The sequence below is a fragment of the Lacerta agilis genome, chromosome 2 (genome assembly GCF_009819535.1).
Source record: "Lacerta agilis isolate rLacAgi1 chromosome 2, rLacAgi1.pri, whole genome shotgun sequence".
Classification (NCBI taxonomy): domain Eukaryota; kingdom Metazoa; phylum Chordata; class Lepidosauria; order Squamata; family Lacertidae; genus Lacerta; species Lacerta agilis.
In genome coordinates, this window is record NC_046313.1 from 85,453,048 (window position 1) to 85,477,350 (window position 24,303).

Below are 24,303 nucleotides of genomic sequence, written 5' to 3' on the forward strand. Positions count from 1 at the left end.
AATGGTAAGGGGTCTGGTAGCACCTTAAAGGTAAAGGTAAAGGGACCCCTGACTATTAGGTCCAGTCGCGGACGACTCTGGGGTTGCGGTGCTCATCTCGCTTTATTGGCTGAGGGAGCTGCCATACAGCTTCCAGGCCATGTGGCCAGCATGACTAGGCCGCTTCAGGCGAACCAGAGCAGCGCACGGAAACACCGTTTACCTTCCCGTCGGAGCAGTACCTATTTATCTACTTGCACTTTGACGTGCTTTCAAACTGCTAGGTTGGCAGGAGCAGGGACCAAGCAATGGGAGCTCACCCCATCCCGGGGATTCGAACTGCCGACCTTCTGATTGGCAAGCCCTAGGCTCTGTAGTTTAATGCACAGCGCCACCCACTCCCTTTTATTGGACCTCTTACTGTAATTCAGTAGTTTTACTTTGCAGTCTGTTTTAAGTTCCACTGGTTTCTGAATATTGCCGTTTCTGATGTCAGATTTGTGTTGATTTATTCTTTTGTGCTCAATTTTTCCCTTTGTGTAGAAACTTGCCTAAATGGCATTTGCAACAATGCTGCCAAAGGTCTAGTTTATGAATGACCCTCACATCCTCCTCTGCATGTCTACCATCTTTTGTATTACAGGTAGGTAGCCGTGTTGGTCTGCCATAGTCAAAAGAAAATAAAAAATAAAAAGATTCCTTCCAGTAGCACCTTAGAGACCAACTAAGTTTGTTCTTGGTATGAGCTTTTGTGTGCATGCACACGAAAGCTCATACCAAGAACAACTTAGTTGGTCTCTAAGGTGCTACTGGAAGGAATCTTTTGTATTGTTATATATTTTTTCTCTATACACAATTACGTGTAAATAGAATTTTTGCTGAACTTTATAATACACTCAGTCAAGATGATTTTCATTTCTAATGCTATCCTCTATCCTACACTCCCAAATATAGATTGACACAAAGTGAAGAAGTTGTTGTCTGCCCTTATTCAAGTCATTATTTAAAAGGGTGACCACCAGCTCCAAGCCAAAGCTCTATACAACCCCCTCCATTTCTCTTCCTTTAAATGTAAGCCAAGTGGAAAACAAGTGCATTCCAAAATCCTTTAATTTTAGGAGTGACATTTACTAGATCTTTGATCATGTAAATGCAAAACAGCTAAATTTAAACCCCAGTTCTGCATTCTTTTTGCTAATGTTTGTTGTGAATAGGACACAAAGTGCAAAATCAAGCACAAATTCCACCAACATATTTTTAAAAATTTTAAACAATACAAAGAAAGCCATTTCCAAAGTAGTCCCTACAAACTTAATGGTCTGGTTTGTGTCTTGCCTTAATAAGTTGAGATGTGCATGTACCTCAAGCCTGCGCAGTTTGTTCTCATGTTACCCCTTTTCCTTCTTAGCATGCCACAATTAACTCAGGAATTTTCAGTTAATTATTTCCCTTTTTGTTCAGATCAAGAAACTATGGTTGCCAGGATACAAACAAGCAAGGATCTTAACCCAACATCAAACCATGAGTTAAGACCATGACTTGTTTAAATTCTGGTAACCATAGTTTCCCCGCTAGAGGTAATGGATAACTATGATAAGCCGAAGACTTTGAGTTAATTGCATTGCACCAAGGAGGACGAAAGGCATGGCACAAGGATGAAGTATATACTCATAAGGCTTAAGCATAGGTTTACTTATTAAATTGTAATAAATACATCTGAACTTGGCCATTAAGTAAACTATTCCTGTAATCCAACACTGTGCAAGCAACCTTCCATTTGCGCAACCAGATTTTCCTTTCCTCTCTTCCCAATACCTGCAGTCCCCACAAACTTCTGGAGCAGACTTTGGGGGTGCACAGAGGGTTGCAATGGGGAGAAGTGAAAATACTGTTGCGGAGGTCTGTTCTGCTGGTGGACTGACACCACCAGCTTTTACTTATTATATTAAATACTTCAGTGGCTCTATTGCTAGTACTTTCCATCATGCCCAAACAATTGTTTTATTGAGAACACAGTTTTCTTAGGGACAAATCACATTTGCTGTTGATCTAAAATGTTTTGAACAATACAACTGGTACTTGAACAAGTCACAAGCAAGAATGTGTAGGAGAATAACTGGCATTTGGCTGGAACTTCACCAAAGCGAAAGAAAAAACAGAGAGAGCAAAGTTACCCATAACTACAGTAATAGGAGAAACAGCAGCATTAAAGTGAAAGCATGCCATGGAATACAGTAATATGTTATTGAAGTTGGTAATGCCAAATTTTATTAGGAGTTTTCTTGTCTACCTGATTTTATTCTGTATTGTTGTGTCAAATGATTAACACAATAAACTTTCACCTACCAGTGAAAACTATCCCTTTCTCCTCCAAGCACAAAACTACAGACATTATTCATGAAAGGAAGGCCAAAAAGCTGGTGGAGAAATATTTTTAAACTCTTATTGGACAGAAAGTAGACATGTTTCAGGAGCACTTAAGATGATGCTGACATCAGCAACGAGAAGAATTAATGAACAAGGTTAAAGATTACCTGGGGAACTTCAACAGCAGTCATGGAAAAAACATGGAGACAGAAAATTTTGGAACCATTGTATCCCACAACGAAGCCCTGAAGTTTCTGCTGATGGACAGGAAAGTTACTAGCTTTGATGTTGAGATATCCACCACCAGAGAAACAGAGCATGTCCTCACACTGTGTGTTCCAAGCCACACTGTTAGCGTTGGGTTCCTAGAGGAGGATGAAACAACATGCAATGCAAAAAAAAAAATGAATGGTCTTCATTTATGGTATATGATCATGCTTGAAGAAGGCTTGGACTTCCTACTGGGCCATTATTGATCTGGTGGCCAGTGATCCCCCACCCTCTTTTTAGTAGATAACAATGCCAAATAGCTATCCAAGCAGTCTCACTAAGGCTCCTTTCTCATCCTTTTGGGAAACTTTTCTCTAAGATACAGGGTGACAAAGGAACAGCCTGATAGAGCTATTTCTCTGATTTAGCTCTTTGCAATCATGTGGCATAGGGAGTAGACAAGGAAGGGAAGGGATGGAGTTCCAAATGTTACCTGAAAGAGTAACTCTTTGGTGTTAATATCATACACTAGACAGTGTCATTTTCATCAACCACTGCCAGCTTGTTTCGAGAGGCACTCATATCCACAGCAGGCGCACAGCTTGTGGATTGTTTCAGCAAGACAATTGCAAAAGGATTGTCTACAATATCTTTAGAATCTGGATGTGATTAAATTCAGAGGGTTAATGAAATACTTCTTAAAAGCATACTATTTTATTGTCAGTCTCATGCGCGGGAGAATAAAAACTCAGGAGAATAATTAGTCTAACAAATTTAAGCAGACTGTTCGCTTTTGCCCAAATTACTTCCTTGATTATAAATAATAAAAATAAAAACATGAGGCAAGATGGTGGCTAGGTTTAGGGTCACAAGAATCAGAAGCAAAAATTACCATAACTCCACACTTTTGATTCTCCTTCCCCAAACATATTGAAATGGCATTTAATATAATGAGGCCTAAAAGCAGAAACAGCTTCCTAGGTGGGGTGGGGGGCAGCCACTGCATTAGTTTCCCAACAGGTGGGTCACTGTTGCAAAGTGGCAGGAAGGCTGATGTGGTGGAAACACACCTCAGAGCCAATCAGGCACAGTGCAACTGCACCCTGCCAATATCCCTGCCACTTTGCCTCTTCCCCTCTCCCCACTGGTAAAGCAACAGCACCACTTACAGGAAGCTAGTGTAGTAACTTCATCCAAACAGTAAGCTGCAAGTAGTCTGCAAGTAGAGCCAGTGTGGTGTAGTGGTTAAGAGCAGTAGACTCATAATCTGGGAACCGGGTTCGCGTCTCCACTCCCCCACAGGCAGCTGCTGGGTGACCTTGGGCTAGTCACACTTCTCTGAAGTCTCTCAGCCACCACTCCCTCACAGAGTGTTTGTGTGTGGGAGGAAGGGAAAGGAGAATGTTAGCCGCTTTGAGTCTCCTTCGGTAGTGAAAAGCGGGATATCAAATCCAACTCTTCTATGTTGCTCTCTACAGCACTTTACTTAAGTACGTACTTTTCCCTAACTTATTGCAAACTAGTTATTTGCAACTCATTTTCCATTAAAGGAAAGAAGTGGCAAAGGAAGCTTTTAATTAACTGCTGCTTTCTGTGAACGTGTAATTCTTGGTAACCATCAAATACAGAACGTGCAAAAAAAACAACCCAAAAAATGTCACTTAAAGAGCAGCCAAAGACACTAAGAAGCAAATATGCAATTTCAGCCTATTGACTGGGCGCTTTAGTATCTAAATCATCTCCTTAATGAGTACAAATTTCACAAAATCCTATGAACTTAATCACAAAAGGTCACCTGGCCATTCTTGAGCCCCACTAAAAGTCCTTCTCGGCCTGGAGGTCCACCAATTACTTTTATGTACCGAATGAGAGACTCCATTAGCCACTCCCTTTCTTTAGTACCACTGAATGAGAGGCACTGGAGCCTTTTCTCCTACAAAAAGGGAAGAACAAGTTACATTCACATTGAAGTAATTTTCATATCTCTCAGCCTAACAGTGATGTACACATGCCAGGCCTTTTTAATGCTAGGCATTCAAGGTACAGGTTATCAGTCTGATTTTCAACTAATCAACTGCTTACATTGTAACAGGTGAGGAAAGTTTTACACAGGGGTGTAGCGAGGGGGGGCCTTAGTCCTAGGCACATGATTTTGAGGGAGTGCAAACCAAGGGCCCCCTCAGGATCCCCATCCCACCCTGCCTGCTACCAGGGGTCTCTGAGCCCCGGAGCTAGCCTCACCACCATGTCCCCCTTGTTGAATGGCTGCCCGGCCAGCGTCGGGGGGATTTTCCTGCCAAGGGCCACATCAGCTAGCCGGGCTCCTCACTGGGCGGGCGAGGAAATGGCACGGCATGGCCCCACTTGGCTCTGTTGGTGAGGGCTGGGCTGGTGCAGAGGGCTCCATGAACCCTCTGTATCCCGGACTCTGGCCAACAACACAAGGCTGGTTTTACAGTATCTACAATTCTTCAAGGATCCTTCATTAGAAATGTTTACAACAACATATTATAATCTAAATTATTCAAGACTGCATAAGACAGAAGCCTCAGGAGAGACAAAAAGACCAGACAGCATTTAAAGGATAGCCACAGATTATTTTACTACTAGATTGAGTGTCTGCAGCAAACCATTTTAGTGTCTCTAAGAACAACTCTGTCAAAAGCAAGGACAGATGATTTACTGGCAACATTTTATTCACATTCTGAATAAAATAAAAGGGATAATATTGCTATGCGTAAAGAAGGGAGGGAATCTAACCCCCAATGAAATATTGATGTTTCTTCTAAATACAGTGGTGCCTCGCAAGACGAAATTAATTCGTTCCACAAGTCTTTTCGTCTTGCGGAAATTTCGTCTTGCGAAGCACGGTTTCCCATAGGAATGCATTGAAACTTAATTAATGCGTTCCTATGGGAAAAAACCAGTCGGGGCCGGGTGTCGGGAAAGCGAGCGGGGAGAGCGGTTACTTACAGTACTGTAGTGAGCGGCGGTGGCGGGAGGAAGCCAGGTGTGGGGAGGGCGATGGGGAGCGCGGGGAAGGCGAGCAGGAGGAAGCCGGGTGTCGGGACTGCGATGGGGCAGCGCGCGGAGGGCGAGCAGGAGGAAGCCAGGTGTCGGGACTGCGATGGGGCAGCGCGCGGAGGGCGAGCAGGAGGATCCAGGCGTGGGGAAGGCGATGGGGAGCGCGGGGGAAGGCAAGCAGGAGGAAGCCAGGTGTCGGGACTGCGATGGGGCAGCGCGCGGAGGGCGAACGGGAGGATCCAGGCGTGGGGAAGGCGATGGGGAGCGCGGGGAAGGCAAGCAGGAGGAAGCCAGGTGTCGGGACTGCGATGGGGCAGCGCGCGGAGGGCGAGCAGAAGGATCCAGGCGTGGGGAAGGCGATGGGGAGCGCGGGGAAGGCAAGCAGGAGGAAGCCGGGTGTCGGGACTGCGATGGGGCAGCGCGCGGAGGGCGAGCAGGAGGAAGCCAGGTGTCGGGACTGCGATGGGGCAGCGCGCGGAGGGCGAGCAGGAGGATCCAGGCGTGGGGAAGGCGATGGGGAGCGCGGGGAAGGCAAGCAGGAGGAAGCCAGGTGTCGGGACTGCGATGGGGCAGCGCGCGGAGGGCGAGCAGAAGGATCCAGGCGTGGGGAAGGCGATGGGGAGCGCGGGGAAGGCAAGCAGGAGGAAGCCAGGTGTCGGGACTGCGATGGGGCAGCGCGCGGAGGGCGAGCAGGAGGAAGCCAGGTGTCGGGACTGCGATGGGGCAGCGCGCGGAGGGCGAGCAGGAGGATCCAGGCGTGGGGAAGGCGATGGGGAGCGCGGGGAAGGCAAGCAGGAGGAAGCCAGGTGTCGGGACTGCGATGGGGCAGCGCGCGGAGGGCGAGCAGGAGGAAGCCAGGTGTCGGGACTGCGATGGGGCAGCGCGCGGAGGGCGAGCAGGAGGATCCAGGCGTGGGGAAGGCGATGGGGAGCGCGGGGAAGGCAAGCAGGAGGAAGCCAGGTGTCGGGACTGCGATGGGGCAGCGCGCGGAGGGCGAACGGGAGGATCCAGGCGTGGGGAAGGCGATGGGGAGCGCGGGGAAGGCAAGCAGGAGGAAGCCAGGTGTCGGGACTGCGATGGGGCAGCGCGCGGAGGGCGAGCAGAAGGATCCAGGCGTGGGGAAGGCGATGGGGAGCGCGGGGAAGGCAAGCAGGAGGAAGCCAGGTGTCGGGACTGCGATGGGGCAGCGCGCGGAGGGCGAGCAGGAGGAAGCCAGGTGTCGGGACTGCGATGGGGCAGCGCGCGGAGGGCGAGCAGGAGGATCCAGGCGTGGGGAAGGCGATGGGGAGCGCGGGGAAGGCAAGCAGGAGGAAGCCAGGTGTCGGGACTGCGATGGGGCAGCGCGCGGAGGGCGAGCAGAAGGATCCAGGCGTGGGGAAGGCGATGGGGAGCGCGGGGAAGGCAAGCAGGAGGAAGCCAGGTGTCGGGACTGCGATGGGGCAGCGCGCGGAGGGCGAGCAGGAGGAAGCCAGGTGTCGGGACTGCGATGGGGCAGCGCGCGGAGGGCGAGCAGGAGGATCCAGGCGTGGGGAAGGCGATGGGGAGCGCGGGGAAGGCAAGCAGGAGGAAGCCAGGTGTCGGGACTGCGATGGGGAGCGCGGGGAAGGCAAGCAGGAGGAAGCCAGGTGTCGGGACTGCGATGGGGCAGCGCGCGGAGGGCGAGCAGGAGGATCCAGGCGTGGGGAGGGCGATGGGGAGCGCGGGGAAGGCAAGCAGGAGGAAGCCAGGTGTCGGGACTGCGATGGGGCAGCGCGCGGAGGGCGAACAGGAGGATCCAGGCGTGGGGAAGGCGATGGGGAGCGCGGGGAAGGCAAGCAGGAGGAAGCCAGGTGTCGGGACTGCGATGGGGCAGCGCGCGGAGGGCGAGCAGGAGGAAGCCAGGTGTCGGGACTGCGATGGGGCAGCGCGCGGAGGGCGAGCAGGAGGAAGCCGCGTGTAGGGAGTTCGATCGGGGAGCGCGGGGAGGGCGATCGTTAGTGAGCGGCAAGCAGGGAGGGCCAGCGCAAGCGGGAGGGTTCTTCTTACAGTGGTACCGCGCAAGACGAATGCCTCGTCTTGCGAAGCACGACCATAGAGAAATTCGTCTTGCGGGTCAACCAAAAAATCGCAAAACCCTTTCGTCTTGCGAGTTTTTCGTTGTGCGAGGCATTCGTCTTGCGGGGTACCACTGTACCACGTTTTGGGAAAGCCATGTATGTATAACATTTGGGATGGAACAGGTGAAAAAAAATGCACCTCATCTCGCAGCCATCTCTGAAATAAACTAGCTCATTATGGATGATTTCAGCCCAATAAACCCTTATTAGAAAAAAAAAACTTCAATATGTGTGTATATAGTTCATTTTAAAATATATATTTATTAATTACCTGGCATAAAATAATGTGCTCAGAACACACAACCAATAAGTTGCATTCAAACTTTTTTGCTATCTTTTCCTTCACACGATAATGCATGTCTGAAGTATCATCAGAATATAGTTCATAAATCTGGATTTTCTCTGGCAACTGGATTGCTAATCTGTTTTTGTATATCGCAATTTTCTTGACAAGCTCTCTGTTTTTAATGCGAACTGGAACGAAAGAAAAAAAAATAGTAAACTGATTTGCAGGGTTAAGTTAAATTGCTTTAAATCCTATTACAGCATCTATTTAGATTCATACAACACAAGACAGATATCTGGTGCCAATTATTAGAAGCCACTTATTACTAGTTCTCATTCTTTTTACTAGTTTAAAAAGGTGTCACTAATGTGACACTTGTAGGTACCACTGTGCCCACTAGTATTCCTATGGTGACCATAGAAGGTATCAATAACTATCAATAACTATCAATGAAGGTATCAATAACTATCCTATGGTGACCATAGAAGGTATCAATAACTATCAATGAAAAACTGCTTCTTTTTCTGTTCTGTCTCTAGGTGCAATGAATCAGCCTGTTTGAATGCACATCCTTACAGATGCCCACATTTCATAATAGATGCTAGGATTGGACATCCACCCTTTCATCAGTTCCAAACAAAGGAGGGGTGCAAGAGCTTTTCTTTGTGAACAAGTGCTGTGGTGGCTAATATAAGCATCTTTCCCCCAATGTTGCAATGGATGGGCTGGTTTGGGAGTAGGAATGTGCCCACACCCGGGGCCAGATTTAGGTTTGATGAGGCCCTAAGCTACTGACGGTAATGGGGCCCTTTATATGTCTAGCTGTCCTTTGTCAACAACAAATTGTCGCTGTTTTTTGTGTTGAATATATGTTATGGTAAATTATGGACCTAATAGGTATCTAAAGCCATTTGCACAGAACAGAATATGTATTTTATCAAAGTAATCGTTGAACTGAAATACAATTAAGAAGAAGTATATTAACAGTGAAAGACAATTAAGAAGAAGTATATTAATAGTGAAATAATTATTAAGCTCTAACTCAAAATTTTGGAAATGTACATCCAGGTTTTTTTTCTTTAAATTTTTTTGGGGGGCCCCAAAAGAGTGGGGCCCTAAGCTATAGCTTGTTTCGCTTATACGTAAATCCGGCACTGACTTCACCCATTTGTGGTCCTGACTCCTCTTCTGCTTTGCATTTTTTGTGACTGGTGCCCACAGCCCTTCCTCAAAATTCCAAATGTGCCCACTAACCCCAAAAGGATGGTGACATCCAAGTAAGAGTCTTGTTAAATTTCATGTTCTCTAAATATATATATATATATTTGCAATAACACTTTTATCCTGCACCTTCCATCCTTATGCCTCAGCGAAGCTCACAATTCAAGATTTAAAGCAATAAAACCAATCAGCAACAGCAAGCTTCCGAAATAGCAGCTGCAGCAACAAATCTTGGACAGCTGCCAAAAGATACCCACTGAGAGGGTATGCTGGGTCTCCTGGAGCTGAGAGCTCTACGTAAAACACCTTCAGGCAAAATTTATTTATTTACAAGACGATTTCTAGATTGCTGTTCAGCCCTAACAAGAGCTCGCAAAAATGTTCAGCACTGGACAATTTGAAACATTATGCACATAATTTAACAGAACTAAGAGCAAGGATTAAAAGTAAAGAGAGTAGGAAACTTCATTAAAAGCCAGAGTGAATATCTCAGGAATAGCATTAGTCTAACTTCTTTTGGGAAGTAATATTTAAGCTGAGCAGCTACCACAAAGAAGGCCCTGCCTCAACCACTTTTGGTGCCAAATAAAAAAGCAGGGCCTCCATTGATTGCTTCATACACATGGCATAAAACATCAGATCAATGTTTTCCATTTAAATATACTTTGTACTGTCAAATGTGCAGACAGCAATTAAGCTGTATATATCCACCCAAGTTGAGAGACATGCCCCTCAAAAACTACCTTTCTGCTCTGTGATGAGGTGCTGGACAATAACATCAGTCATACTGTCCCTGTAAGCATAGCGGTCCTTATAAAGGCCATGGACTGTGCTGAAAATCAGCTGATAAAATGAAATTGTTCCATCCTCGCATCCTACTGCCTGAAGAGAAAGTAAAAGATCACCAGAAGTTGAAAACCATATGGTTATGTATCTGAACCATAAAACAGACTGAAAAGCTGGCAACCTTCTTAGATTACTTGACCTTTTTTAAAGATCACTGTACCAAGTAAGAGGCAGATTTTGCCATTCAAATAGACAAATCTCAACACTTAAGGGAAAAATGAAATGGAAAAAGGCAGGAGAGATTGGATGCATTATTCATCTGTTATATGCCCCAATGTGCATGTTAGGTTTCAATTAGTATTATTAAAGTTATGGCAAAATGCTACAGAGCTCAGTGAATTTTCCTAGCACAGACCTGTTCTTAATCATTACATGTTATCTGGCTGCTAACTATACTTGCGGGAGACCTTAATCCACATGCCATCCATTCACCACCACAGGAGAATGCAACAAATATGTCTGCCAAAAAACAGGTGTCATACGGCAACACCAGCTGTGAACAGCTGTGTTGTCCTGTTGACTGTATACTCAGATTTGCCTCTCTTTGTAACACATGAAATGGTCTCTAGGACACAAGTTGTTCTAAGAACTGTAAAAAGCCATCTTCATGCCATTTGTTTTGAAGTACAGTCGTACCTTGGAAGCCGAATGGAATCCGTTCCAGAAGTCCAAGCAGGGGCGTACGAAGTGGGGGGCGTCCGTATGGGCTGCCGCTCCCGTGCACTGTGCATATGGGCATCCGTACGGGCTGCCTCTCACACAGCGATCGTATGGACTGCCGCGTGTGCACACTCCATACAGGATGCCGCACATGCAGTCCATACGGAATGCCGCGCGGGCACATTCCGTACGGACGTCATGCGTGCATCACCAGGCAGTTCGCCCCACCCCTCGGCGTCCCGCCCTGGCTGCTGGAGAGGGTTCCTCTGCCACTGCTTCCAAAGCACATCTTCCAATTGGCTGCAGGAACTTCCTGCAGCCAATCGGAAGCCCCGCCGGATGTTTGACTTCCAAAAGAACTTTTGCAAACTGGAGCACTCACTTCCAGGATTGTGACATTCAGGAGCCAAAACGTCTGACCGCTAAGGTGTTTGTCAACCAAGGTATCCCTCACATTTGATGGTTTTGGAACCAAGGAGAGTGGAAACAAAATCATGACCCCAAAGTGGGGGGGCCCCTTGCAGTTCTACATGTGCAAGGGATTTTACCAATTCACTCTTACCACGTAATTGGAATCTGGCTTCGCTTTACACGTCCACACCCACGTGTTCTGTTCCCCTATGGTGCCAAGGCGCACACCATCCTTCGTGTAGAGGGAGACTTGTTTGTCGGAGCCTCCAATTAAAATGTATTCTCCTTTTGAAAAATAGCTAACACAGCAGGGGTCAAAGTTCAGCACTCTGTCTTTTCCAATCTAGAACAATATGAAAGAAGACATCAGATATATATATTTTAAAGTTCATAGGTAACGCAGTAATTAAATACAAGTTCCTATTAAATCTGTCACATATCGCTGTTTTGATCTCACAGGCTTTCCTTTTCCTTCCTTAATTAATGCTTTTAGGTTACGATCGGTCTTTAGCTCTGGTAGCAGGTGGCAAGTCTACCTCATATACCAGTTTTCTTCTTCAAACCAGTCAATGGACCCTGGTCAGGATCTTCCTGTTCAGCAGTCTTTGGCTCTGAAGCACACGGCGACATTGACAAGTGGCACCACTCAACACAGCTGTGGAGCTACTCTAATGCGTACCTGAGAAACAGTACAGCTTGAACTGGCTAATGATCAAGGAGACAATGCTTTTTATCTCCTTAGCAACTTGCAAATCTCAGCCATGATTCATATAGAAAAATATAAATGCTTTACTGTACAAAGGGCCAGCAAGCAGGCCTATAATTTTAAAGTCACACCTTACTGGATAAGTGGAACTTTCAACTCAGTTCTTTCCCAGGAAGAAAATAAAAAGTGTACTTTCCAAGGCATTGTATTAATATAACACTTACTTGCTTGCCACTGAGCTGATAAAAGGAAAGCCTTTGTCCCCAATCTGCCACAGCTAAGATGTCATTGTGTTCATCTCTACCAAGCACAAAAGGAGAAGCCAATTATGATATGTTGTAAACAGTTCTGATGAACTGCAAAGCAACAGATAGCCCCTAGTGTTCTCTACTATGGCTGTCAGCTGTATAAACAGAGTTTACTAATCCCCTTCCAATCCTCTGCCCCCAACTGCTCAGATGATGCAAAGGCAAAGAGGACCGTGTTGTGTGGATGTGTGTAGTTTCTGAGAGAGATCTCGAGGAGGGGTTGTCCAAACCCTTCCTGATTATCTCCTCCTCCCTCAGCTTAGCTGATACTGCTGAGCAGCAATGAAGACAGGTGCATGCTGCGCTCACAAGTGGCATGCAGCACCTGGAAGGTTGGCAGGAGGGGCTGTGACTCCTCAGCCTGAAAAGGAGTCTCCACCCCACCTTACCTAAAACTGTCTCTTGACCCTCATTCTTATATATGTAGAGCTCCCTTTCACTTGCACAACTGCACACAAGTGCAAAAGAAAATGCAACTCCAAAACCTAAATATACCTCTTATCCCACCATCTACAGAAGGCTGCCATGTTTTCCTTCAAAATGATCCTTGGCAAACTGCTGTTCAAACCTTTCTATTAAAATAAATTAAAATTCCATCTATTAAAATAAATGCTATTTGGCCATAAGCCGTAGGAGTCAATCTATTCAAGGGGGGGGGGGGAATGCCAGTTTCTGATTAGCAGGAAAAAACACAGGGGGCAGCACTGTCGACCTGTATTAACTGTCCCTCCTTTCAACAATTACCTGGAACTCCAGGAATCTCTTCAGACAACATCTGTGTGGCCTACAGATCCCTAGAGTTAAGGTGTACTGTACAAACATGGAAATTTTCCCAAACTTGAGTTCGGGAAAACATTCAACCTCTGTTGAAGACTGCCAGAACTTATGCTGAGAAATGCTGGATACTATCCTTAAGAGTCAAGAATAGAGAAATTTGTTGGAAGGGAGAAGTATGGACAAGCACTGTGAGGTCACTTTAAGGGAACCTCATGTGGTCACAAAATAGCCAGATGAGCTGCTATCATCCAGTTTCCAGCAGGGGCCCTTCCCTATCCTCCAATAGTCTTCACAGGAGCCTCTATCTGCCCTGATGGGGGTTCCACTTTGCCTTGAGTGGAGAAAAAAGGAATAGTCTGGTGAGTCACTATAATCCAGCTCCCAGTAATGGTCCCTCCCTTCTCTATCACCACAAATTGCCCTGACGGGGAGCAGAGAGAAGCAATTACAGCTTTGTCTAAGTGGCTGTCTTTTCCATGTTATTATAACATATTTTAAAAATAAACACCCAATGCTTATTGTTGTAGCAATTTCACGTAAACTGCTTTGTGAAGTCCACCTGAAAAGCAGAATATAAATGCCACAAATATATAAATAAAATACTGTTCTGTTTATATACTGTGAACCAATAATTATAAACTGATAGAGATAGAAAGAAGCTAAGATTTAAATATATGTCTATGTTCATAGTATAGTCTTATATCTCTGATTTTTCACTCACGAGCTGGCATTCCTAGGGCTCTCATCTTCCTCATGCTCTTCTTCCTCTGCCTCACTACCCTGACTACTGCATGTGATGGACTTCAGAACTGGTATATCCTCTAAACAGGCGTGACCTGCCTCCTCCTCCTCTTCGCTCTCTCTAGAACTCCAGAGATTCTCCCATCGACTGCAAATATCAATTGTTCATTCACATGACCTACTGCTACAAAACTCAAATTTCAAAACAGATTAGCCCAAGATCAACTCTCCTGGTGTTAAAACACTTGTCCCAGGTAGTTTTTGAAACTTTTCTTCCCCAGATTTACTAAAAGGGACAGCAAGTCCTCTTCAGTGCAAACTCCATTGGTTGTCAGGCTTTAGGAAAACATGACCCTCCCTCTGTGGGATAGAGAAGGATAAGGTTGGAGAAAATACCAGTAGTTTGTCATTCTTCAATGTCTCCCCATGAAATTGAATGTTGGAAGATTCAGGCCAGGCTAAAGAAAGCAATTCTTTGTCCAGCACATAGTTAAAGTATGGAATTCACTTCCAAAGGATGCAGTAATAGCCACCTAATTTTGACTGCTTTAAAAGGGGATTGGACAAATTCATGGAGGATAAGACTATCAATGGCTACTAGTCATGATGGCTGTGTAACATCTTCAGTATTGGAGATGGTGTGCCTCTGAACACCCACTGCTAGAGAGCATGATGAGCAGGGAGAGGGATGTCGGACTCGGGCTGCTTGGAAGCTTCCCAGAGGCATCTGGTTGGCTACTGTGAGAGCAAGATGCAGGACTAGGCCTTTAGTTCTGTTTCAGTAGGGTTCTTCTTATATATATTCTCAAAATACAGCTGTTTCCAAATACAGCCATACCTTGGAAGTCGAACAGAATCTGTTCCGGAAGTCCGTTCTACTTCCAAAACGTTTGAAAACCAAAGCGAAGCTCCTGCAGCCAATCGGAAGCGGTGGAAGCCCCGTCAGACGTTCGGCTTCCAAAAATAGTTCGCAAACCGGAACACTCACTTCCAGGTTTGTGGCATTCGGGAGCAAAACGTTCGAGAACTAAGCTGTTCAAAAACTAAGGCATGACTGTACTGAAATATGCAACAGTAGGAAACAGGGTATTAACTTTATATGAACCCTTGGTTTAAACTGTTTATAAAACTCTTTTGATGTATGCACAGCATAAGAACCATACAGGTACATATACCAAGGAGCTAGAATTTGCTGCAGCTCCCTCTTGTGTGTACATACAATGGTAAACGTGCAGTTGCTAACAAATATCATTTGATGCAACAGTCAATCCATGCATATCTAAATATATGCATCCTTCCCCACTTTGTATTACAAGCTCTAAAATTAACCAAACACATGCTCCTGAGATTATTATCTCTCAGGACACCTATGCAAATATTACCATAAACATTTATCAAAGCACTAAAGATCTTCCAGGAGCATTCTAAGAGCACTGAGTAGCTTTGGGGGGCTAGATTAAATTGGAGGGTCAGAGTTTTATTATGCTGTTTAATTTATATGAGATGGATTTTACATTTGCTTTAAAATCCAGTATCTCCAGTATATTATTTGAGTACATTGAATCTTTGACCTAGAGGGCTGCACTTAAGCAACAAACACCATTTAAAAGCCTTTAAATATGTAAAATATATTTATATTTTATTAGAGCCTCAACAATCCAAGAATGCATTAGTCCAAAGAAAAACATCCAACCAACATCCCATATGTTGTATTAGCAGACAAAGAGGGAGCTGATCAGTTACCATGTGCTTTATTTCTGTGGGGTTTTTTTTAAGATTCAGGAACAGTTAATTGTAGCAACTTCAGCAACTAGCAATTCCTTTTAAATTGGAGAAAGTTTAAGAATTTTTGTTGATATTGCCAAGAAAATGAAAGCATTAAACCAGTCTTCTGAGCTTCATCAAAATGATTTCTTATTTATGTTTATATAACTACTGTTAAAAGTCAAACACACAGACTAGTGCGCAGACACTATCAAAGACAAACAACATAGGGAAAGGAACATTTACCTTGATGGATTCCAAGAAATGGACCACACAGGAGATAAAGATCCACCTGGTCGTTCGATTTTGACTTTTTCTTCACCATTTTTATTTCTTATGCTGACCACGCCATTGTACATCCCCAAAGCGAGGTACTGGCCATCATTAGTCCAACTGAGAAAGAGGAAGAATCATAATGGAGCAGTTTGGGGAAAAAATTCCCCTCTCCTCAACATTTGAGAGAGTCAAGAGGCCTACAGAAATTATACCTTTACTTAAGAGGTGTGTATAAAATGCTCAAGAGGACACAAAGAAGTACTCCTTGAACTCTTCAACTGCACTGACAAATATGGCTTTAAAGTATACATTTGCCCAACTGAACTGCAGCTACATGCCGAGAAGGGGAGGACATGCTAATTAAGCTTATGGAGCAGAAGCTGCATAAGGAAACTTCTGTTTAACTGAATGGTGATTTTGAAAGGTCGGCTTCCAGTTCCACTCAGCCTTAATGGAAGCAGCCTCCATGACAGCGGGAGATCGTTGGCGAAGGAAAAACAAGGTTGACTGAGGGTAATTATCCTTGCAAATTTCCTCCAGGGACCGTGGGGGGGGGGCAAGCTTCACTCGCAGTTTGTCTTGGTACCTGGCTCTCGCTCCAGCATGGAACGCGAGGGGGGGGCAGGGAGGCGCTGAGTGCAAAAGCCCTTTGCCTGCCGAAAACCTTCCAACGCAGCCATTAAGAAGCAGAGGTTATCCTGTTAATTAGAGCTTATTTGGACTAAAGTACATGTACATGCTAGAAGAGATGAGATGACAAACTGTGGAACAAACCAATTGCAAGGACTTTAAGGTTTGAACTTGAGATAAGACTTCATTCGGTGCAAAAGATGTGAGGGGGAGCCTATGGTTTCTCTATTTAAAGTTTTATTCTCTATGATTCGGCAACCGTCCTCTCAATGTTAGTTCAAATAATATTTGTACAAGGGAGGATGGAAGAAATTGGATTATAAATACGGAATGTAACATCAAAGGGAACTGTGTGTGTAAAAAAAGGAAAAAGGGAGGGAAGCTCTATTTTGCAAAAGGTTTACGATGGAAACTTAGAGCTGACTCTTCCCCATCCTTTATTATTTACAAAGTGAACTGAATAATGCTAAGAGGACTTGAAATTTAATTTAATTGGAAGAATAACTGTTCATATTTCTTCAGTTGGAAGGATGAAAGGAGTCTGAACTGCCAAGGAACTGATACAGTTCCTTATTGAGTCATTTGCAGTTCGACAGACCACTCTTCCCAGGAAGAGAGGAAAAATGGTGACAAAGGGTTATTTATTGGGACAGAGTGACTAGCAGCTGTTGTTAAAGTTGCAGAACAATGAAGCATGGGGCAGAGCGATGGAGAAATTTCTGGAATGACAATGGGATATCAGCTCCATCCAAAGCATGATGGATAACAGCAAAAACCAGGGGAAAGAAAGACATAACATTGTACAAGGAAAGGAAGAAACACCACAAACAGAATAATTGACACACATAGGAAGAACAAGGATATAGTTTGAGTTCCTCACTTGTAGTTTTATAAATCATTTAAGGTGTCAACACGAATAGATGTTATTAATATTGCAGTTGTTGTATAAGGGATTAATAATATGACCAGAATGTTATTGAAATTAGTAAGATTTTGGAACACAGAAATAAAGAAAATCATCAAATATAGAACGCAGGAGCCACTATCTAAATTATATAATTTGGTATTTGAACAATAGGTATTAATAATTGTATTATAAATTGGTATTGTTATAATGGGGCTATTATTGGACTGTAATTGAACACTAATAAAAAATTATTATAAGATGATTTCGAAAGGTCTTCCACAAAATGTTAATGCCTACATATTCTTTATCTGAGAAAGCAAGCTATTCATACATATTTGTAGTGTTCTGTTCAATTTTGAACTGTTTTACGTGCTTTATAACTTAATGCTTTTATCTTTTTCTTTAGTTGCTTACTCTTTTGTTCCAACCCATCCTGGAACCTTAGGTTATAATGAAATGTATAATAAAATGCTACAAACCCATCAGAGGACAATTTTGCTGCCCATTCTATTGTATTGTCAGATTTGTTTCAGTTTTGTTTTTACCTCTGTTGTATGTTGCCTTGAGTTCTCAATCTTTCGTATGGCAACTCATTAGATGTTTTAATATTTGCAATAACAAAATAACTACATTTGAGCGCAGTATTTACATACCTACAGCAGGTGATCTTATTGCTAACTTTATGTTTATTGACTGACTTCTGTTCAGGAGACCACAGACCTTGAAAATAACAACAGCATAGTGTTACCATCCAGTTCATTCATCGTTGTAAGAAAACATTCACACCAACAACGACGAGGGAATGTTAAAGAGAAGAGCTCCTAAATCTTAACAAAATACAACTCCCCAAAGTCCTTCCCCTTGCCACATCTTATCTCTGCCAGCTTATGTGCTGTGCAAAGGCTTTACATGATGCCACAATGCACCATCTGACAGCAGTGCCAAGGGACCACAGCGCAATGACAGAGCACATGCTTTGCACCAGAAGGCTCCACATCTCATCAGTTATCTCATTGGTCCAAAGCATTCTACGTGGTAGATTATTTGAAACCAACTGTTGTATCTAAATCTAGACCTAGCCAGAATAGTTCCAATGAAATTAATGAGCATGATGAACACAGGTACATTAATATCAATGGTTCTACTGGATCAGGCCAATGGCCCATCGAGTCTAGCATCCTGCTCTCATAGTGGCCAAGACTAGCTCTGGATACCTGAGATCTGCCTGAGATCAGGGTCAGATAGACAGTCTGAGCTGTTGTACTGCAACTTCCTGTGGTCCTTGAACTGCTTATACCTATAGTACAGCACACATTGCATTTCTATCTGATTGATTCCTGACTGCTATGTGAAGTCATAGGATTTGGCCTGAAGAAACTAAGGATGAGGAAGACGTACCAAAATCGCTGGAGGAGCAAGATGCCAATTGGTGAGTGACAGGATTGTAGGATACACTTTGTATGGAATCATTGTGCCTAAAACAAATTAACCAGAAACATTGAAACAAAACAATCTGAAAAGTGGTTAGGCATAATAAACAAATAACTTTGGGTATTTATTTATTTTTAAGCCTCACCCAACTCTATCAGGAGCTCAGTGCATATCAAACCAAAATCCAACAAACAGGCTTTAAAAATAGTTCAGGTGCAATATGGTTATTTGAAAATAAAAAGTGATTCAAGCATTGTGTGGGGTGAGGGGAGGAATACAGATATACTTCTATCATGATTCTCAACGCTGCACCAGTGCTGGTTCAAAAGTAAGAGACCAGAGTCTCTTAAGCAAAACCTTACCCACATAGGCCTGCCTGGTTACCAAGACCCCGTTCAGAGAAACTTCTTTGAGTGGCCCTCCTACCTTCAGAAAAGAGATGAGTGGCAGCCCATGAAAAGTGCCTTTTCAGTTGTGGCATCCCAGTTCTAGAATGCTCAGTGCAAGCGCATTTGACTGGCAATGACTCTGCTGTCCTCTTGGTGGCACGGGAATATATTTTTATTTGCCCAAGCCTTTCTATGCTGGGTTTTAGTATAATGCTCTGATCTGACTCAGCTCTCTTTCTGTTGGTACTATTTTACACAGTTCTTATTTATTCCTTATTGTTTTAGTTTTTGCCATGTTAGCCGCTTTGACAATTTTTACCTTAAAAGTGGAATAAAAGTTCCTTAAATACATAAAACAAGGAAACGGTAATGGGCTGTTAATGAGTAACTAAAACTTTACCTAGAACACATCAGCCAAGCAACTTATATTGTTATCCTTTAATGCTGAATTAAAGCACTTCAGGAAGTTATCTTGAAGAAGGAGTTACCTCTCCCGCCCCCCCCCCCCCGCCCCCCGCCTCCGGTAACATAATGTTTATTATGCAGAATTTACAGAAACAATGCTGGGCCAATCTGCCTCTGTGATGTAAGTGAACAAGGAAAATAGGAACACAGTATCAGATCCAGAATTCATATGTACTATAAGATTCAGAAGTGCAGTAACTGCAGCAAAACCCTTTTGAGAGCTGTGCAGTGAGAACAGTCCTCACAACCTGTTTTCTCATTCTCCCCTTAACCTGGTGCAGTGATGTATTGCCCTTTGTCTTTGAAAGTTTAGCTTCTTACCTGTGTTCATATTCCTACTATGCATTATTAATAATAATAGATGGAGTCCATACTCAAAACTGATATTTAAGGCATGCAAAGTCACTTACGTGTACTTCAGGATACCTTCTAACTTTGAAGTCCAGATGATCACAGTTTTGTCTGCAGCTCCTGATGCAAAGCGCTTACCTAGGGAATGTTATGGAAGCTCACATAAGTTATGAAATAGTTTTATTGCAACTGGTAAGTCTAAAGCACACAGAAAAGCAATGACACTGTTTACTATTAGTTGAGTGCCTTCAGGTGAGCAAGAATCAAACCTGTATCTACAAATGTTTGCATACACTCTGGTCTGACATGAAACTCAGTTGTCATAGTATGGACTGTACTGACATTGTCTGGTAATACAAATTTTATTCTTTAAAATATTTATAAATAATAGACTGGATATAAATGCAAATGACATTGTTCCTATGAAACCTGATCAAATGCTAATGGTTTGCAAAAATCCAGAAGGTTTAAGTTACCATCCTTGGCATAAGCTACACAGTACACTGTATCCTTATGTGCTTTCAAAGGCTGGATTAATGTTCCATCCGAAGTGTCATATACCTGTAGAGATAAAATAAAGAGATAAGTCTAAGAATTAGGTGCACAAATTAACGCTATAGCCCTAGACAAACCAAGGCAGCTTCCTATGTTTCTCAGTCCAGATACAGGCTCTCTTCTGTTTAAATATTCTTTTTTTTAAGTGGCAGTTACATGATTTCTAAAACTCCAACAAGTAATTTTGTTAATGGACTGACACATAGAAGCCAACATTATAACAGGACAAACAGCCTAACCCAATTCTTTTCATATCCAGTGTGATTACAAATAAAGGCCACTGGGGATCCTGGGTTTGGTAAAGCAGAGTAGGGCTGGGCAGGTCTATTCTGTTTCTTCTAGATATAAGAATCAATTCCTGTGTTACAGCTTCTAGCCAGCGCCAGGCTGAGCTGACATTAGGAGCAGTGAATCTGCTCCATGGGGCTTAGAAAGAAATGAAAGTTATCAAAAGGACAATCTGGCCTTGAAAAGTTATGAGAAAGTCTTATTTCAGCAAGCTCTGAATACCATTGCACCAACCCCTCCAAACCAATTTCCATAGTGCACATAGCAACCTCTTATCCAAGGAGTGCAGAGACTAGCCTTACATTTAATAAATCTCCTGACTGACATAAGCAAGAAAAAATCCCATGGAGGTAAGTGCATGAAACTCCACACACCAGGAATGGGGAACCTGCAACCCTCCAGATATTGTTGAACTATGCTTCCATCAGCCCCAGCTAGCATGGTCACTGGCCAAGGACAATGAAAGTTGTAGTCCAACAATATCCAGAGGTTCCCCATCCCTGCCATACAGGTAAGTGTGCAGGCTGGCAGAAAAGAAATGGGTCTCTTTGTCCCACCTCTGCCAGTCTGCTTAGCTTCCATGTTGGTCACAAAAGAAGGGAAGCCCATCCCTCTTCCACAAACTCTTGCTAGAAGGCTTTTTTTCTAGCAGAGGCTAGTACCCTGTATTTCCATACTGATCTGGAGAAGGGAACTTCCCCCTTCTCCATAACCAGCATGGAAACTCAGGCCACCAGCCTTCAGGCATGAAAAACAAAAGCCACTGGCTAGTATCTTTATGGGTTTATTTGCAAGGCTGGTGTAGACCTACCTTCACTTTACTTCTTTCATCATGTACTTAGAAACCATTCATAAATCCACACCAAGAAATTAGAGGCAAACTTTACAAATAACGATGACAAACATTAGGAAATTGGAAAAAAGCATCTATGAAATATGCAGACAGATAATTTGGCGTATCTACTTAAAATAGCTATTGACTTCTTCCAGCTTAGCTTAATTTATCAAAACAAAGACAAGAGCCTTCTCTCTGTTTAAAGATGTTAAATAGCTAAAAAATAATTAGCTTTTAACATAGTCAAATTACATCACAGTTGTAAGATTTTTTTAAATAAAATGTGTTACATTAAATAGAGAAGGGATAAGAGTTCTTTCAATAGATTACCATATGTGTTATAGTAAATAATAAAGAAATAATAGTTCTTTTGACAAATTAATCTACCAAATATTTCAAGATGTTAATTAACAAATGAGGGTGGGTGGGTGTTTTTTTGTTTTTTAAAAAAACCTCATACCAGTAATCTGTTTCCAGCTGCAATTATTAGTTGAGTTCCATCAGGCTTAAAAGCAAGGTCATATATACTGTGAAAACAAAGGAAGGTATTAAATGGCACACCAAACACCTCATATCCCCAATATTTTCCCATATGGTACATAAAAAACAAGATCTCTAGATATAGACATCACCACCCTACAGAATGAATATTTTTTAAAGAATTCAATTTGTGGATGTAGGTTCAGAGTAATATTCATATACCACAATTGTCATTCGTACATTTCCTCAATCATACAATTTTCAAGACATTTCATATCTGCCAAATCAAAAGGCTGCAGTTTACATACTCAAAGCATTACGTCAAAACACGAGTGACTTTATTCATTTAGCTACTCTAGCCATTGCGATTTATCTATGTTAAATGTACGTATTCTAGACAAAACTGGGGGATTATTCACCCACACAGTCAATAGTAAAAATAAAAAAATCAACTTTTCAGCCAAACACTTGTTTTTATGGCTGTTGTAATTGTTGTATATTATCTTTTTATGTATCTTTTATTATTGCTTTATTTCATTGTTCTCTGCTGTGGTACTTAAGTATCCAATGAAATGTGAGTTATAAATACTTAGTAAGAATAAGAATTCAGAAAAGGGCAACCGAAGGGCCCTAAGGGGAAATATTGCAGCATTTGGAACATTTTAAGTTTCCAGAAAAGGTAATAGGTGGCATGATAGACATTAACACAATTACACATGGTATAAAGACAGTGTGTAGATGTTTTTTTTTCCTCCCACACTCTTATACCCCTAGAAATCATGCTCATCCAACAAAGCTGAATTTGGGAAGATTAATGACAGATGAAAGAGTGTGTTTTTAATGCAGTGCATAGTTAAACTATGGCACTTGCTTCCACAGAGGGCAGTGATGGCCACCAACTTGGATGGCTTTAACGAGGATTAGACAAATTCATGGAGGACATGGCTATCAACGGTGACTGGCCAAGGTGGTTACGTTCTACCTCCAATATCAGAGGCAATATGCCTCTGACTCTGAGTTGCTGGAAATCACAGGTGGGTAGAGTGCTGTTGCTGTCATGTCCTGCTGCAAAGGCATCTGGTTGGCCACTGTGAGGAAAAGGTGGTGGATTACGGGACAATGGTCTGACCCAGCAGTAATGGTGCTGGTGTGGCGATCAGGTGAGTCCTAACCCAACAGCTGAAGACCAATGTCACAAAGTTTACACAGATAGTACCAAAAAAGGGGAGGAGATACACCTCAATTAAACCAAACCATTTGAATTTTAAGATGATGTGCAGCAATATATACTACTTACGGGGTTAGGAAAAAAATGAACCTGCATCAACTGTTTATTTTGTTAATGTGTCCTCATGAAAGCTTTACCCACCTGCCCAGTACAAGAACTGAGGCGGCGAGTAAAACAACCAGTATAGGCCATTGTGGACAATCTGGGATTTTTAATATTACAGTATTTTATTATTTGTACCCCGCCCATCTGGCTGGGTTCCAGTCCTACCGATGGAGCACCGTAAGAAAATCAACTCAGCGGGGAACATCAACTAACGTTACATCAGCGGACAAAACAGGACCGTCGAGGGGACCGAGGAGCCTCCTCTCCGCCTCAAAACCCCCACAAGCTCCTTTTGGCAACAAATGCAGGTAAAGCACCTCCGGCTCTTCAAGGCGCACCCCCCTCCCCAAGTGAAACCTGCCAGGGTCCAGCTTTGTGTCCCTTCCACCAAAAGGGGAAACCCACGCGCTCCCTTTCTGCTGCAAAAGCATTATCTTAGCAGTTTTATGGCTTCCAGTTTAAACCTGGAAGCATCTTTCTAAGTTGTTTTTGCTGCTCATTTCCCTAGCGCTGCAGTTGGTTGCATTAACACATTTGCCTTCAGAAACGGGGGGGGGGGGGACGCTGCGGGGGTTTCTGCTGCGTGCCGCTCAGAAAGTGTGGGATATAATGGCATGCCTTCACCCTCACGACTCGCTTACTGGATGCTGGAAGGGAGAGCGAACCGAGGAGGCCTTTTTTATTTGCTGGAGGTCGAAGCCCCCACTTCCTTCCTTCTCTTGCGCCCCCCAGGTCTCCCCCCCCACCACCGACCCGCTCCACCCTCCATGCTTGTCAGAGGGAGGCGCCTCTTCTTCTTACCACTGCTCGGCCTTATCTCTCCAGGTCAGCGCAGCTCGCATGTTTCCCCCTCGGGCGCATCACCTTCGCGATCTCCCTGCCTGCCCCTCCCCCAGCGCCCAACTCCCGCTTTCATTTATTTATTTATTTGTGTACATAGGACGCCGGGCTGCAACCCAAGGCAACA

The 24,303-nt window shown here is 43.6% G+C and overlaps 1 protein-coding gene across 1 annotated transcript in view; it reads right to left on the minus strand.

The window, feature by feature from the left end:
* Positions 1–24,263, minus strand: part of IFT122 (intraflagellar transport 122) — a 62,670-nt gene extending 38,407 nt beyond the window's left edge. The window contains 16 exon segments of the mRNA XM_033141132.1: positions 2,514–2,711; positions 3,050–3,093; positions 3,096–3,206; positions 4,342–4,489; positions 7,948–8,150; positions 9,927–10,065; positions 11,252–11,443; positions 12,031–12,106; positions 13,613–13,780; positions 15,643–15,789; positions 17,863–17,929; positions 18,608–18,684; positions 19,905–19,983; positions 20,322–20,406; positions 21,984–22,050; positions 24,138–24,263. Coding sequence (XP_032997023.1) covers positions 2,514–2,711; positions 3,050–3,093; positions 3,096–3,206; positions 4,342–4,489; positions 7,948–8,150; positions 9,927–10,065; positions 11,252–11,443; positions 12,031–12,106; positions 13,613–13,780; positions 15,643–15,789; positions 17,863–17,929; positions 18,608–18,684; positions 19,905–19,983; positions 20,322–20,406; positions 21,984–22,050; positions 24,138–24,178 — 1,842 coding nt within the window. The 5' untranslated portion in view covers positions 24,179–24,263.
* Between the last annotated feature and the right edge of the window lie 40 nt (positions 24,264–24,303).